At 38.6% G+C, this 16,620-nt stretch overlaps 1 protein-coding gene across 1 annotated transcript in view; it reads left to right on the top strand.

The window, feature by feature from the left end:
* The window catches only part of EHHADH (enoyl-CoA hydratase and 3-hydroxyacyl CoA dehydrogenase), a 91,224-nt gene that overhangs the window by 33,141 nt on the left and 41,463 nt on the right, over positions 1-16,620 (top strand). Inside the window, exons 3-5 of the mRNA XM_033211943.1 lie at positions 601-773; positions 5,500-5,611; positions 15,761-15,865. Of these exons, the coding sequence (XP_033067834.1) occupies positions 601-773; positions 5,500-5,611; positions 15,761-15,865 (390 nt within the window). The remainder of the gene's footprint in view (positions 1-600; positions 774-5,499; positions 5,612-15,760; positions 15,866-16,620) is intronic.

Here is a 16,620-nt window from a genome sequence, read left to right as displayed (position 1 = left end):
ACCACGCCTGGCCAATAAATATTATTTTTATTGAAGATAAAAATCTATTACAAAAACATAATTCTAAGCTGGTTGACTAACATATAACTCATAAATATGTATATATGTTACCCTGATATTTGATATTGTAATGACTCATGCCCTTAACAAAGATATGGAGCTAAGTTGCTGTAAATATGATTGATTAACAATATCACACATACGAAAATGAGAGGGGCTGACTCAATCTCAGAATAATGATCTTTGGAGGAGAATCTCTATTCCCCTTTTCTGAGATTTTTAATTTTTTTAAAGATAGAATTAATACTTACTATATGGAAAGATAAATTTTAGAAAATTACAGAATTCCTGGTAAAGATTTGAGGATTTTCTCTCATAGCATTCTACATTCTCCAATATACTTGTTTTCAGCCAAGGATGAAGTGTAAGGGCCCAAAGAGGTCTGAGACTTTTTAAGAGTCATCAGGAACTCTTAAAAAAAATTAAGAAATAAATAAAACAAATTAAAAAAATTTTTAAAGAGTATCAGGTAACTTATTGCTAGATAACAATTCCCATGTATTTCTCAACTCTGTTTTCTCCTTGTCTTTGTGCCTTTAGGTGCTGATATTCATGGCTTCAGCACTCCTAGGACATTTGGCTTTACACTGGGACATGTAGTAGATGAAATACAGAGAAATGCGAAGCCTGTGGTGGCAGCAATCCAAGGCATGGCTTTTGGAGGGGGACTAGAGCTGGCCCTGGGCTGTCACTATAGGATTGCCCATACAGAGGTAACAACCAAGGCTCTATATAGTGGCTGATGTGTGGGGCTTTTCTTTAGGGCAAATTCTAAATGTAGTCATACGTATCAGAGGTGATTATTTTATTTTATTTATTTATTTTTTGAGACAGAGTCTTACTCTGTCTTCCAGGCTGGAGTACAGTGGTGTGATCTCAGCTCCCTGCAACCTCCACCTCCCGAATTCAAGCAGTTCTCCTGCCTCAGCCTCCCGAGAAGCTGGGACTGCAGGCACGCTACCATGCCCAGCAAATTTTTGTATTTTTAGTAGAGACAGGGTTTCACCATGTTGACCAGGCTGGTCTCAAACTCCTGACCTCAGGTGACCACCTGCCTCAGCTTCCCAAAGTTCTTGGATTACAGGCATGAGCCACTGGACCCAGCCCAGAGGTGATAATTTTGAATGCTTAGCTTACTGATTAACCTCTTCAGCTGTTATGTACCAGTACAATGGTACTAATTGTTAAAATGTTCAAATACTTCACTTCCATTCTGATAAGTAAACACCTGCTACTGTGAGGCCTCTGTCTCCTTATTTCCCTTAACCTTAGCCCTAGGGCCTTTCTATGATCCATCAACTCTAGGGGAACTCCTGAGTCAATAGAGACCCCCAAGACTCTACCTCCAGTACTATGACCCATATCAGATTTCACTGATGCAGTGCTCATGCAGTATGACATATTAAATATGCTTCTTTGATAACTCAAAGATTTCTGTTTCATTGTCCCTTATAATTATCAGTACCTAATAAGATGAATTTCTATTGGAAAATAGCACAAAACTAGTAAATACGGGTAAATTTCTGGAAATAGGTTTAATTTAGGCTATTAGACATGTCAGATGAGGTCTATGATACCACTGTGTATCACGGTATATATAATGGTAGCATTTTTGTAATTAATATATTTTTCTAATGATAAAAATAATGTTCATTATTCTAGTAAACTAGAAAACATAAGAAAGTATACAGATGTAAACTAAAATCATCATAAACTCACAGTTCAGAAATAACCCCTATTAACATTCTATTTCATCCTAGTCTTTTTTGTATGTAATTTTTTTCTTACAGTTTCTTTTTCCTTTGAAAAACATCCTTTAAAAAAAAAGGACATTGGCCGGCGCAGTGGCTCGTGCCTGTAATCCCAGCACTTTGAGAGGCTGAGGCAGGCAGATCACAAGGTCAGGAGATCGAGACCATCCTGGCCAACATGATGAAACCCCGTCACTACTAAAGATACAAAAATTAGCTGGGCATGCTGGCATGCGCCTGTAGTCCCAGCTACTCAGGAGGCTGAGGCAGGAGAATCACTTGAATCTGGGAGGTGGAGGTTGCAGTAAGCCAAGATTGTGCCATTGCACTCCAGCCTGGTGACAGAGCGAGTCTCCATCTCAAAACAAACGAACAACAACCAAAAAAAAACACATTTGGGTTTTTATTGTATTTAGTTTATACTCTATTTTTATACTATAATATTTAACCCATTATTACCTATCCTTTACTCTGCCAATCTCTGTCTTTTGATTAGAGAACTTAATACACTTATATTTAATGTAATTACTGATAAGGAAGAACATACTTCTGCCATTTTGCTATTTGTTTTCTATGTTTTTTGGTTTTTTTGTTCAATTCCTCCGTTACTGCTTTCATTTGTGTTAAATGGAAAACTGTACCCTTGTAACTTTCTTGTTGTTTATTTTACTATATATATTTTTAGTTATTTTCTTAGTGGTGGTTAACTTGGTGATTACAATTAGCATCTTAATTTATGACAATCTAGTTCAGATTATTACTGACTGAATTTTAATAATATACAAAAAATTTGCTCCTCTGTAGCCTCTATTACTTGCCCCTTTATGCTATTATTGTCACAAGTTATATCTTTATAAGTTATGTACCACTTAACATAGATTTATCATTATTGCTTTACACAGTGGTCCTAAATCAGATAAGAAAAAGAAGAATTACAAATGAAAAATACATTATTACTGTCTTTTCTGTTTGCCCATGTAGTTACTCTTTATCAGTGTTCTTTATTTCTTCATGTGAATTCAAGTTACTGTCTAATGTCTTTTCATTACAGCCTGAAGTATTTCTTATAGGGCAGATATACTAACAACAACATCAGTTTTTCTTTATCTGGAAATGTGTTAATTTTGCCTTCATTTTCAAAGGATAGTTTTGTTCAATATAGAATTCTTGATTGACAGTTGTTTTCTTTCAGCACTTTGTATATGTCATTTCATGCCTTCTGACCTCTGTGGCTTCTGAGGAGAAATCATGTTAATCTTCTGGTAAATATTCTTTAAAAATATCATTATAGGCGGCCGGGCGCGGTGGCTCAAGCCTGTAATCCCAGCACGTTGGGAGGCCGAGACGGGCGGATCGCGAGGTCAGGAGATCGAGACCTTCCTGGCTAACACGGTGAAACCCCGTCTCTACTAAAAAAATACAAAAAACTAGCCGGGCGAGATGGCGGGTGCCTGTAGTCCCAGCTACTCGGGAGGCTGAGGCAGGAGAATAGCGTAAACCCGGGAGGCGGAGCTTGCAGTGAGCTGAGATCCGGCCACTGCACTCCAGCCTGGGTGACAGAGCGAAACTCCGTCTCAAAAAAAAAAAAAAAAAAAAAAAATATATATATATATATATATATATCATTATAGGCTGAGCACAGTGACTCACGCCTGTAATCCCAACACTTTGGGAGGCCGAGGCAGGCGGATCACCTGAGGTCAGGAGTTCAAGACCAGCCTGACCAACATGGAGAAATCCCGTCTCTACTAAAAATACAAAATTAGCTGGGCACGGTGGCACATACCTGTAATCCCAGCTACTCAGAAGGCTAAGGCAGGAGAATCACTTGAACCCGGGAGACGGAGATTGCAGTGAGCTGAGATTGCACCATTGCACTTCAGCCTGGGCAACAAGAGCGAAACTCTGTCTCCAAAAAAAAAAAAATCATTGTAAGTGGCGGCATAGTATTCGATCATATGGCTATACAAGTATTTATTTAACCATTTCCCAATGGTGTTTTAAGTTTTATAAATGCTTATAAATAAATACGCATATATGTCCTAAGTGCTCCTTTTCTGTGTCCCTCTTACCGTAACCTTCTGTACCCTGAGTGCAGATCTGAGTTACTAGCAATAAGTAAAGAGGTAGAGATGGGCAGTGATAGAAAGAATGGTGATTGACTGTTAGGAAAACCTCATGTAAGACAGTTCTCACATATGTGAGGTGTTTTGGAACTGCTGGAATCACAATCTGGGTAAATGGCAGTCTGCATTTAAGTACCCTCTTCTCACCCTTGTACCTGTAAATGGCTAACAGATCCTTAGCCACTTTTAAATGGAATGGCCAAGAAAGGCAATGTAATGAAGGACTCAAGCTCACCTTCTTGTCTGGACTGAGATTACTGTCTGACTTTCTTTTAAAAAAATAACAGCCTTTTTGAGATATAATTTGCATACCATACAATTAAAGTGTACAATCCAATGGTATATGAGTATATTCTCAGAGTTGTGCAACCATTATCATAGTAAATTTTAGAACATTTTATCACCCCAAAAAGAAACCTTATAACCTTTAGTGGTAATCCTCCATCACCTTCTCCTGCTATCCTAACCACCCACTAATCTACTTTCTGTCTCTATAGATTTGCCTATTCTGGATATTTCATATAAACAGAATTATACAATATGTGGTCTCCTGTGACTGACTTTGTTTTTAGCATGTTTTCAAGTTTCATCCACGTTGTAGCATGAATCCGTTCTTTATTAATATTGCTGAATAATATTCCATTGTATGGATGTACCACCTTTCATTTATCCACTAATCATTGATGAACATTTGGGCTGCTTCTACTTTTTTGGCTTTTATGAACCATGATGCCATGAAAATTTGTATACAAGATTTTTGTGGGCATATGTTTTCATTTCTCTTGGGCATATACCCATGAATGGATTTGATGGGTCATATGGTAACTTTGTGTTTAACATTTAAGGAACTGCCAGATTGTTTTCCAAAGTGTCTACTCTGTTTTATATTCCCCCAGCAATGTATGAGGGTTCTGTATTCTCCATTATCCTCTCCAACACCTGTTATTGTCTGTCGTTTTTTTAAATAGCCGTCTTAGTTGGTATAAAGTGTTATCTTGTGGCTTTGATTTGAATTCCTCTGATGGCTATTGATATTGAGCATCTTTTCAAGTGCTTACTGGCCATTTGTAGCTCTTCTTTGAAGAAATGTCTATCCAGATCCTTTGCCCATTTTTAACTGGTTACTTGTCTTTTATTATTGATTTGTAAAGTTCTTTATATATTCCAGATAGAAATCCTGTATCAGATATATAATTTGTAAGTATTCTCTCCTGTTCTGTGGGTTGTCTTTTCACTTTCTGTTGTTTCCTGATTCTTGCAGGACTCCAGAAAGTTGTTTCCAGAGAATATTATTTTTGTTGGCTGAGACAGGTCAAAATACAGTCAGAGAATAAATGTGTAAGAAGCTAAAAATGTGTTTCAACATGAAGAGTTAGGGACAGCACAGGTCTGTTTATGCTGTTAATTAAAGAAAAGGATGTGCACTGATTTGCCCTGTAGAAATCTTGCTGAATTCAATGAAACTATGCTTTTGAGAATACAGGAAATCCAGGGAAATGCTTGCCTCAACTCTGAACATACCATCTCATTCTAATGGCCTTTATGCCTTCAATCTTTGATAGGCCCAAGTTGGCTTACCAGAAGTTACACTGGGACTTCTCCCTGGTGCAAGAGGAACCCAGCTTCTCCCCAGACTCATTGGAGTTCCTGCTGCACTTGACTTAATTACCTCAGGTCAGTATAGACCTTGGGAACAACTGTCTAGATTAGTGTGAAGAATTGGACTAGGATTTAGAAAAATTCTGGCTTGACCACCTACTCCCTATGTAACCGTGAAAGGATTCCTGGACTTCTTGGCCTGTCAATTTTCTGATTTGTAATATGGAGAAATACCTTTCTGAGCTTCTCAAATATTTGTTATCATGAAGATCAAATGTGAGAACCTTTTAAATGAAAGTGCATGTGAAGAGCAAATCAAATTTAGGATTTTATTTCGGTTCAAGTGACTATTCATAAACACTGGTGTTCACATAGAGTGCATTATATTCAGAACTAATTTAGAAATTGTAATATAGGCCGGGCGTGGTGGCTCATGCCTGTAATCCCAGAACTTTGGGAGGCTGAGATGGGCAGATCACTTGAGGTCAGGAGTTGGAAACCAGCATGGTGAAACCTCATCTCTAACAAATACAAAAAAAATTACCCAGGAATGGCGGCAAGCACCTGTAATCCCAGCTACTTGGGAGACTGAGGCAGGAGAATCGCTTGAACCCAGGAGGCGGAGGTTGCAGTGAGCTGAGATCACACCACTGCACTTCAGCCTGGACCACAGAGCAAGACTCCATCTAAAAAAAAAATTATAATATAAATGAGAAAATCATAATTTTCAAGATATGTTTTCAAATTTTATATGAAAATGACTAAATTTTTCATTTGCAAGTATTAAGATATTAGTTAGAAATACCAGTTGTTCTCTTTATTTTCTTTTTTTTGAGACGGAGTTTCATTCTTGTTGCCCAGGCTGGAGTGCAGTGGCATTGTCTTGGCTCACAGCAACCTCCGCTTCCCGGGTTCAAGCAATTATCCTGCCTCAGCCTCCTTTGTAGCTGGGATTACAGGCATGTGCCACCATGTCCGGCTAATTTTGTACTTTTGATAGAGACGGGGTTTCTCCATGTTGGTCAGGCTGGTCTCGAACTCCTGACCTCAGGTGATCTGCCCGCCTCAGCCTCCCAAAGTGCTGGGATTACAGGGGTGAGTCACCGCACCTGGCCGGCCCAGTGCTTTTTAAGTTGTTCTTTTTCATAGAGAATGTGAACACTACAACACTAGACAACACTTAGAGATCCTGGATTTACTATATGTGTGTGTGTGTGTGTGTGTGTGTGTGTGTGTGTGTATGTGTGTATATATATTTTATTTTTTTTCTTTGAGACGGAGTCTCGCTCTGTCGCCAGGCTGGAGTGCAGTGGTATGATCTCTGCTCACTGCACCCTCTGTCTGCCGGGTTCAAGTGATTCTCCTGCCTCAGATTTACCATATATTTGTTTGTCAGATGTGAATGAAACTTTCAGTTGAGGTAAGTTTAGAAGAAAGAATGTATACAACAATATACTTCAAACAGACATAACTAATAATAAGAATTTAGGTCAGTCATTTTACTTTTCTGTGCCTTATTTTCTTTATAAATGTGCATAGGAATAGTACCTACCATGTGGTGGTGTGGTGAAAATTGGAAAAGTTAATACATACAATGTCCTTAGGACAGTCCTCCACATGGTAATAACTCCATAATTGTTAGATATATATTATTATTATTTATTATTTATTTGAGATGGAGTTTTGCTCTTGTTGCCCCGGCTGGAGTGCAATGGAGCGATCTTGACTCACCACAACATCTACCTCCCGAGTTCAAGCGGTTCTCCTGCCTCAGCCTCCTGAGTAGCTGGAATTACAGACATGCGCCTCCACATCCGGCTAATTTTTGTGTTTTTAGTAGAGACAGGGTTTCACCATGTTGGCCAGGCTGGTCTTGAACTCCTAACTTCAGATGATCCACCTGCCTCAGCCTCCCAAAGTGCTGGGATTACAGGCATGAGCCACCACACTTGGCCTGGAGGATCTACTTTCAAGATGACCCAGTCACATGGATGGCTGGATGGTGCTGACCTTGGCAGGAGGCTTCCTTTCCTAAGTACGGGGACCTCTCCAGAGAGCTTCCTGAGTATTCGCACAACGTGACAGCTCGCTTCCTCCAGAATAAGTGACCTAAGAGAGAAAGCAAGGCAAAAGCCATAGTGTATTTTATGACCTAGCATTAGAGTCACATGCCATCTTTTCTAAACTCTCCTATTGGCTATGCAGGTCTTCTCTATTCAATATGGAAGGCAACTTGAACACCAAGAGGTTAGACTTGTTGGGGGTCACTTTGGAGACTATCCACCACAACTGAATACACACACATATGCCTACCTATTATATAATTTATATATATATATAAAATCAGGTGGAGATAAGTGCTAAGAAAACACAAAACAGGAAGGGGGAGATATAAAATGTTAGGAATGGGAAGTGAATTAATATTTTAGGTAGGATAGCTAGAAAAGCCTTCTCTACAAAATGACATCTGAATAAAGATCTGAAGAAGATAAGGAAGCTTGTTATGCCAATATCTGGAGGAAGGAATCCCACATAGAGAAAATAGCAAGTACAAAGCCCTGAGGCAGGGACATGCTTAGAATGTTCAAAGAACAGCAAGAAGGTCAATGGTCAATGTAGCTGGAATGAAATGAGTCAGGGGAAAAGTACTAGGGGATGAAGCCATATCTTATTGGGCTTGGAAGGTTATAGAAAGAACTTTGACTTTTCTTGTGAATGAGGAAGAAAGGCATTGGAGTGTTTCAAGCAGAAGAGTAACATGCTCTCACTTAGGTTTTTTTTTAGAAATCACTCTGACTGTTGAAAATATACTAATCGGAGACAAGGACAAAAACAGGAAGACTGAGGGCTGCTATCATAATCCAAGGGAGAGATGATGGGGGCATGGATCTGAGTGGTAGCAATGTAACTTGTAAGATATGATCAGATTCTGGAGATATTTTGAAGGTAGAACCAATAGGATTTTGTTACAGAGCAGATACGAGATGTGAGAGAAAGAGGAGAGTCAAGGATGATCTAATGGCCGGAGTGAGTTGCTGGAAGGATGGTGCCATCACTAAGACTGGGATTTCTACTGATAGAGCAGGTTTTATGGAAGTATCACAAGAGCTTCATTTGGGACATGTTAAGTTTGATAGGCATGTTACACATACAAGTGGAGATGTCAAATAGATAATCGGATAGATGGGCCTAGGGTTTAGGAGAGAGAGGTCTTCTGAACTCCTCTAAGCCTCTGTTTTCTCATCAGTAAACAACCACATGGTTGTTTTAAGGAATAATGAAATAACATGACATGCTTCTGATATAGTGCCTGTTAAACAGACCATATTTCATAAATGGTATCCAAATGGCCCCCAAAGATGTCCACATCCTAATTCGCAGAACCCGTGAATATATTATGTTACATTCAAAAGAGCCTTTGTACATGTGATTACATTAAAGATCTTGAGAGGGAGATTACCCTGGACTATCTAGCTCAGCCCATTTTATCACAAGCATCCTTACAACAGGGAAGCAGGAGGTCAGAGAAGAGAGAAGACACTATGTGCTGGCTTTGAAGACGGAGGGAGAGGTCACAAGCCAAGTAATGTAGGCAGCTTCTAGAACCTGGAAAAGACAAGGAAAACATTCTTTCTTACAGCATCCAGAAGGAACACCTTCTGCTGACCTAGACTTTTGACATCTTAAACTATAAGATAGTAAATGTGTGTTTTAAGCCTCTAAGTTTGTGGTAATTTGTTACAGCAGTAATATGCTACTAATATGAAAGCTATTAGTAATCACGATATTCAGAATCCTGCTTTGGTTTGGAAAATATTTTTTTCTTTTTCTTTTTCTTTTTTTTTTTTTTTTGTGACAGGGTCTTATTCTGTCTCCCACGCTGGAGTGCAGTGGCATGATCTCAGCTCACTGCAACCTCCACCTCCCAGGTTCAAGTGATTCTCCTACCTCAGCCTCCCCAGTAACTGGGATTACAGGCATGTGCCACCACACCCAGCTAGTTTTTTGTATTTTTAGTAGAGATAAGGTTTCACCATGTTGACCAGGCTGGTCTCAAACTGGTGACCTCAAGTGAGCCACCTGCCTCGACCTCCCAAAGTGCTGGGATTACAGGCGTGAGCCACTGCGCCCGGCTGAAAATTTTGTTTTTCTAAGAAAGGATGTTAAAGAAAAAGATTAAATTGTGAAAGTTGAAGATTCCCTACTGATGTGAATGAGGGAAAAAAGTGCCAACCTTGTAGGCACTGTTCCCATAGGAAATTAATAAGTAAATAGATTTAGGTGGCTGACCCTTTCTGATCTTCTGAAATCCATAAGAGAGGTAATTCTAGAAAGTAGAGTGATTACAACAGCAACCTTCTCCACAATTTCCTTAAAATGCCATCTGAAAATGAAGGAATCTTTAGCATTAACCACAAAGGATATGCCTGATCATATTGCAGTTCATTCCCTGATGTTCTCTGTCCAATCAGCTGACAGGACTACAGTGTCCTGCTCCTCTTTCTGTTTTATTTTCTAGGCACCGTCCTCTTTGTTCACAGAAAAGCATAGAAAGCTCTGCTGTATTCTCATAAAGCTTGGCCCCAGCCCTGATGAGTTACTCTATACTCATTCACAGGACAGGCTTTGAGCTCTAGACTTTGGTGGGATACCTCTGACTACCCAGAATACTTGAGGGGGGAAGAGGAATTGGGAGTAACATCTTTATTCTGCTTGCCTTTTAGCTGTAGGTCCAGGTGAGTTTTCTCTATATTTTTTTTAGTACTAGCACCTCAAGGCTCTCAGGCAGAAATAATTAATAGCAGCAAATATTGTTCTATGACCAAAAGAAACAGACAACCAAAAATTCTTAAAACTAAAACAACTGCAACCCTAAAACCTACGAAAATATTTTACAACTTAAAAAAATGAAATGTAAATGTGAATCTACTTAAGCATTAAAGAAAACAAAAAAGTTTAGAAAACTCACGTTATTCTAAATTAGAAAAGAAAATATTTTGTTAAATAAGAATACCATATTTAAAATCAAAACCTTAGCCAAAATAATTTCTTTTTGAAGTAATAAAAAGATGTGATAGAATAGATTTCAGAATCAACAACATAGAGAATAAAAAGAGACACATCTAGAGAATTCAGAAGAATTTAACAAAAAGATAAATAAAATGTAAATAAAGATAGCAGACATGGAAGATATATAACAGAGGTCTCTGCTTTGAATAATTAGTGCTCCCAAAGCACAAGGCAAAATGAAAGCAATAACCAAAAGAAAAAAATAGAAGAAATTCTTCAGACATTGAATAGCATCAGAGATTGTACTTTAACAAGCATGCCATTTTCCTGGAAAAACTGATGAGGAGATAATTCTTTGATGTGTCTTGGCAAAGATTTTAAACATCCAGAAAATGGAATCCTGCAAGCTTCCAAAGGATAAAAACAAATAAAACGAAAGGTTCCTTTCAAAGGAACTAAAATTATACCAGCCACAAGTAAATGCTATGGAACATTCACATACTAGGATGCTATGTAATATTTATGAAGAATGATTATCTAAATCTCAAGATTCTTAAAGTGTGGTCCAGGGACTCTTGGGTATGGCCTAAGACCTTTACAGGGTCCTTGAGATCAGATCTATTTTCATAATAATAAGACATTACTTGCCGTTCTCACAAATGTGTAGTGGAATTTTCCAGAGACTGTAATATGCTGTGTGATATCATAACAGATTGAATGCAGAAGCAATAGGGGAATAAGAATGCAGCTGTCGTCTGTTAAATCAGACAGTAAATAACTTTGCAAAAATTTAAAACAATTGCACTCTTCTCACTAATTTTTAAATTTTTTATATAATTATTATTGCATAAAAACATGTATGCTAACATGCAGGGAGTTTATTATTTTAAAATGAACTAATAAAGAAACATTTTTAAAGCTTGCAGTGATTTTTGTTTTTGTTTTTGTTTTTGTTTTTGTTTTGAGATGGTATCTCCCACTGTTGCCCAGGCTGGAGTGCAGTGGCACGATCTTGGCTCACTGCAGCCTCCACCTTCCAGGTTCAAGCAATTATCCTGCTTCAGCCTCGAAAGTAGCTGGGACTACAGGCTTGTGCCACACCCAGCTAACTTTTGTATTTTTAGTAGTAATGGGGGTGGGGGGCACCATGTTGGCCAGGCTGCTCTCAAACTCCTGACCTCAGGTGATCCGCCCGCCTTGGCCTCCCAAAGTGCTTGGATTACAGGTGTGAGCCACAGCATCTAGCCTTGTAATTTCAACACCCAGACAAAAGCTTGCAGTTTTAATTTCTAATACAGTAAATACTGATATATATAACCTATATAAACAAAAGCTTTTTGGAGTTCTCCAGGATTTTTAAGAGGGCAAAGGGGTCCTAAGACCCCTTTGAGAACTGCTAGTAGAAATCCACATCTTTTGACATAGAAACCATGATATAAAATTGTGTATACATTAGCCAAATAATTGTGTATACATTAGAAAATACAAATTGTGTATACATTAGAAAATACAAATTGTGTATACATTAGAAAATAATGTGAGGTGGGCCAGGCACCGTGGCTCACGCCTGTAATCCCAGCACTTTGGGAGGCCAAGGTGGGCAGATCACTTGGGGTCAGGAGTTTGATAACAGCCTGGTCAACATGGTGAAACCCCATCTCCATTAAAAATACAAAAAAATAGCCGAGGGTGGTGGCATGCACCTGTAGTACCAGCTACTCGGGAGACTGAGGCAGGAGAATCACTTGAACCCGGGAGGCAGAGGTTGCAGTGAGCCAAGATTGTACCACTGCACTCCAGCCTGGGTGACAGTGAGACTCCGTCTCAAAAGAAAAAGAAAAAAAAAAAAAGAAAAGAAAATATTGTGAGGCTATATGCATTAAAAATGGCTTTTTTCTTTTAAATGGGGGGATGATTTTATAAATCTGTAGTGTAGTGTATAAAAGGAGAGAAAGTCCAGAAATATGACATTTATTTCCTTCAATAAATCAAGTAGATATTGTTTTAATTTACAATGGTATAATAAGTACAGTTTAAAGAATGTGAACTATTTTAAGTATTTAATGTCAAATGCATAAAAGGATGCTTAGGATCCAACATACTTCAGAAATTCAAAGCACATGAGACAATTTATTGTGCAAAAGACAAAATAGGAAGCAAAGAAGCCTAAAATATAGGAGGAAATCATAATAGTGTGAAATGAGTCTGTAAATTTGAGGGTTTACAGAAACTTAAAGCATGTGGGGGAATATTGAATCATTTTGTGGCCCTATTTGCAGTATTGCCTAAAACCAAGATTATTGGAAGAAATCAGGAAAACTGGCTTTGACAAAAAGAAATAAAACGAACTAGGATTGGCCTTTTCCCAAAGCACTGCTTAAAGAAATATCACTATTTTTAACATGCAGAAAAGAGGTAAAAACAGTAAGAATATGATGGGGTTTTGATTTGCATAGAAAAGGTCACAGTGAATTAGAAGAAAGCTAACATTAGAATTAAACACCTGTCTTTTTGAGTAGTCTGCACAATTTTAGGAAAACCTGAATATGACATTTGGAAAGAGTTCCATGTGGAAAAAAATTTTAAAGGTTAGGAAAGAAGCTATCAAGAAAATTGGAGAAAATTGAGATTACTCAGGTTGGAGAAGAGAACTCTCAGCCTCAGTTCCCTTAGGGCACACAGGGTTCTTATCAGAGCACATTGGACAGTGGTTGTCATCTACACTTAACGGTGTCATAAGAAAAAACAAATTTAAATTACAGCCTAAGAATCTGGATTGGATATACAGAGCCATGTCTTTAGATCCTTAGTTCTTTGAAACAGGATAGAAGTCCAGCTATGCATCATTTAACAACGAGATATATTCTGAGAAATGATCATTACACGAGTTTGTTGTTATGTGACCACCATGGTTTACTTACACAAACCTAGATGGTATAGCCTACCACACCTAGGCTATATGGTGTAGCCTATTGTTCCTAGGCTACAAACCTATACAGCATGTTACTTTACTGAATACTGTAGACATTTGTAACATAATGGAAAGTATTTGTGTATCTAAACACATCTAAACATAGAAGAGGTACAGTAAAAATATGATATTGTAATCATGTGGGACCACCATCATATATGTGTTGTTGACAGAAATGTTATTATATGGTATATTACTGTACTTGGAATCCCATTGACTCTGTTAGAATAGTAGTGATACTCTTCCAATTTTGTGAAATCCAAGCCAGAAGAAATCATTGCAGCTAAAGAAATTTTTAGTCCATCTGGGAGTAGCTCACATTCTCCCTGCTTAGTTGACCTCAAAATCCTTTTGTAACAGTATCCAGGTTTCCATGTTCCATTTTGTGTTTGCTTGGTTCCCTTAACCTGGGTAGGCTGTTCACTCTCTCCTTACCAAAGTGATTTTATACACAGGATACTTGACCCCGGAAACCACTTATGTACTTCCTACCCTACTCCTTACTCCAGGAGGAGTTCTGAAAGCCTGTTTTCAGAAATACTTCCAGAAAACTGCCCAAATACTGCTTTTCAAAGAGACACCTACCAAAAAAAAAAAAAAAATCACTGAACTTCCTATTCAATCAAGAAAACTCATTTGTAGTTCTCTGAAGCACTAATAAGAACCAGGAATGGAAGGTTTGTCTCCGACGGCATCCACCAACACTGTAAGTGCAGTGAAGACTGTGCAACTGTTGCCACCAAGATGGATTTGATGGTTGCTTTTCAGAAGGCAAGATGGTACTGGCAAGAAAGCAAGCGGTGTGTCACTGTCTCCTTCCTTCTGACCCTGGGGTAGGGGATGCTGATGTCCCCTACCTCTTACCTCAGAATATGCCAATCAAATTGCATATTTACAATGGGTGAAGAACTGTCAAGGCAAATTTAGGAATGGTGCAAACCTTCATCTATATCCCCTGTTGCTGACATTCTGTACTGGAGGATGCCAATGGTATGACTGGATGCTAAGTGTACCAGCACCACCACTGCCAGACACTAGATGTTGGCAGCTGTGAAATGAGGTTTAACCTGTTGCTGCTGCTTAGTGTCACTAACTCCAAGCTAAAAACCCTCAACAGAGCACTCAGTTCACTAACTGGGGTCATGGGCCACACTCCAGCTGCCACAGTCAAATTGTCAATTGTCTAATCATCTGTGTCCTTTTCAGCTTCTCTAGTAGGAGGCAGGGCTTCAAAGCCTACACAATAGCAATTCCACAAACTAAGGGAAGAGTTGAGATGCTGGGTAGCCAAAAACTGGCAGAAGTCCATCCCATTTGTCCTATGTAATTTTAATTATACCTTATAGAATGTCAACTTAATTTTTTTTCTCATTGAGCTAACTATATTTATGTCTGGGAACTATCTTTTTTTATTTTTTCTCTCTTTTTTTTTTGTTTTTGTTTTTGGAGATGGGGTCTAGCTTTGTTGCCCAGGCTGGAGTGCAGTGGTGTGATCTCAGCCCACTGTAATCCCCACCTCCTGGGTTCAAGCGATTCTCCTGCCTTAGCCTCCTGAGTAGCTGGGATTGCAGGTGCCCGCCACCATGCCCAGCTAATTTTTGTATTTTTAGTAGAGACAGGGTTTCACCATGTTGGCTAGGCTGGTCTCAAATTACTGACCTCAGTTGATCTGCCCACCTCAGCCTCCCAAAGTGCTGGGATTACAGGCATGAGCCACCGTGCCTGGTCTTTTTTTTTTTTTTTTTTTTATAAACCAACCACAGCCAATGGTGTATGCTAGGGATAAGATAGATATTATATATTACTCTGCTGCTACTACCTCTATTATTATTATCAAAAACTAAACATCTCACTTTTCTATAGAGTTCTATGGAGATTTGTAGTTCATAAAGTACTTCTGTAGAGAGTTATAGAATATAAAGAGAATCTATTATTCTCACTTAATACTCAGAATTACTGAGATAAGCAGTATTGCCATTTGCTGATGAGGAAATGGTGGTCCTGGTGCAGTTCTTCATGATCACACAAATAGTGGAAACTAGAGCTGGAGCTTGAATCCAAGTTTCCTGGTTACCTTGGTGGTGATCTTTCTACTCTATCAGTCAGTGTGGTTCTTACTTATCTTATTCAATAATAGATGTTTATATCCAGACAGACAGCCTTTCCTACTAGAGAGAGTGATGCTTTTGCTTTAATCTTACATTGTTCTTTGATTGTTTTGTTGTTGCTGTTGTTTATTTCAGGAAGACATGTTTTAGCAGGTGAAGCACTCAAGCTGGGCATTCTAGATAAAGTTGTGAACTCAGACCCGGTTGAAGAAGCAATCAGATTTGCTCAGAGAGTTTCAGGTAAGAAAATAATAAAAATAGCCAAAGACTGTAAACAAGATACATGTTCATTTAAATAAGGAACTCCTAAATATCTTATGGTACATCCATGTGATGAAATATGATACTGCTTAAAAATGAATGAGAAACTGTTTGTACTGATATGGTATGAAGCCCATGATACATCATTAAGTGAAAAAAGCATTATTGTATATAGTGGTTTGCCATTGGTATAACAAAAAGGAGGGGTGGGATAGAACATGGGGAAAATGTATATATCTAACTGTTTATGCATAAAATATTTCTGAAGAGATTCACAAGAAATGTTTAATGGCTACCTCTGGGAAGAGGGCTGGTCAGCCAGCAGAAGCTACTGGAAGGAGACTTTTCACTGTTTACCTTGCTGTAGCTTTTTAAATTTTTTATCACATGAATGTTTTTCCTATTAAAAAAGAGGGACTCCTCCATAACTCATTTTATGAGGTCAGCATTATCCCGATACCAAAACCTGCCAGAGATACAACAAAAAAACAAAACTTCAGGCCAATATCCCTGATGAACATTAATGCAAAAATTCTCAATAAAATACTGGCAAACTAGGCCAGGCACAGTAGCTCACACCTGTAATCCCAGCACTTTGGGAGGCCGAGGCGGGCGGATCACTTGAGTTCAGGAGTTCGAGACCAGCCTGGCCAACATGGTGAAACCCTGTCTCTACTAAAAATACAAAAATTAGCTGGGCGTGGTGGTGCACACCCTGTAATCCCAGGTACTTG

The sequence above is a fragment of the Trachypithecus francoisi genome, unplaced genomic scaffold, assembly GCF_009764315.1.
Source record: "Trachypithecus francoisi isolate TF-2019V2 unplaced genomic scaffold, Tfra_2.0 Lachesis_group0, whole genome shotgun sequence".
Classification (NCBI taxonomy): Eukaryota; Metazoa; Chordata; class Mammalia; order Primates; family Cercopithecidae; genus Trachypithecus; species Trachypithecus francoisi.
Note: the sequence above shows the minus strand (reverse complement) of the source record. Positions and strands in the feature narration are given on the sequence as shown.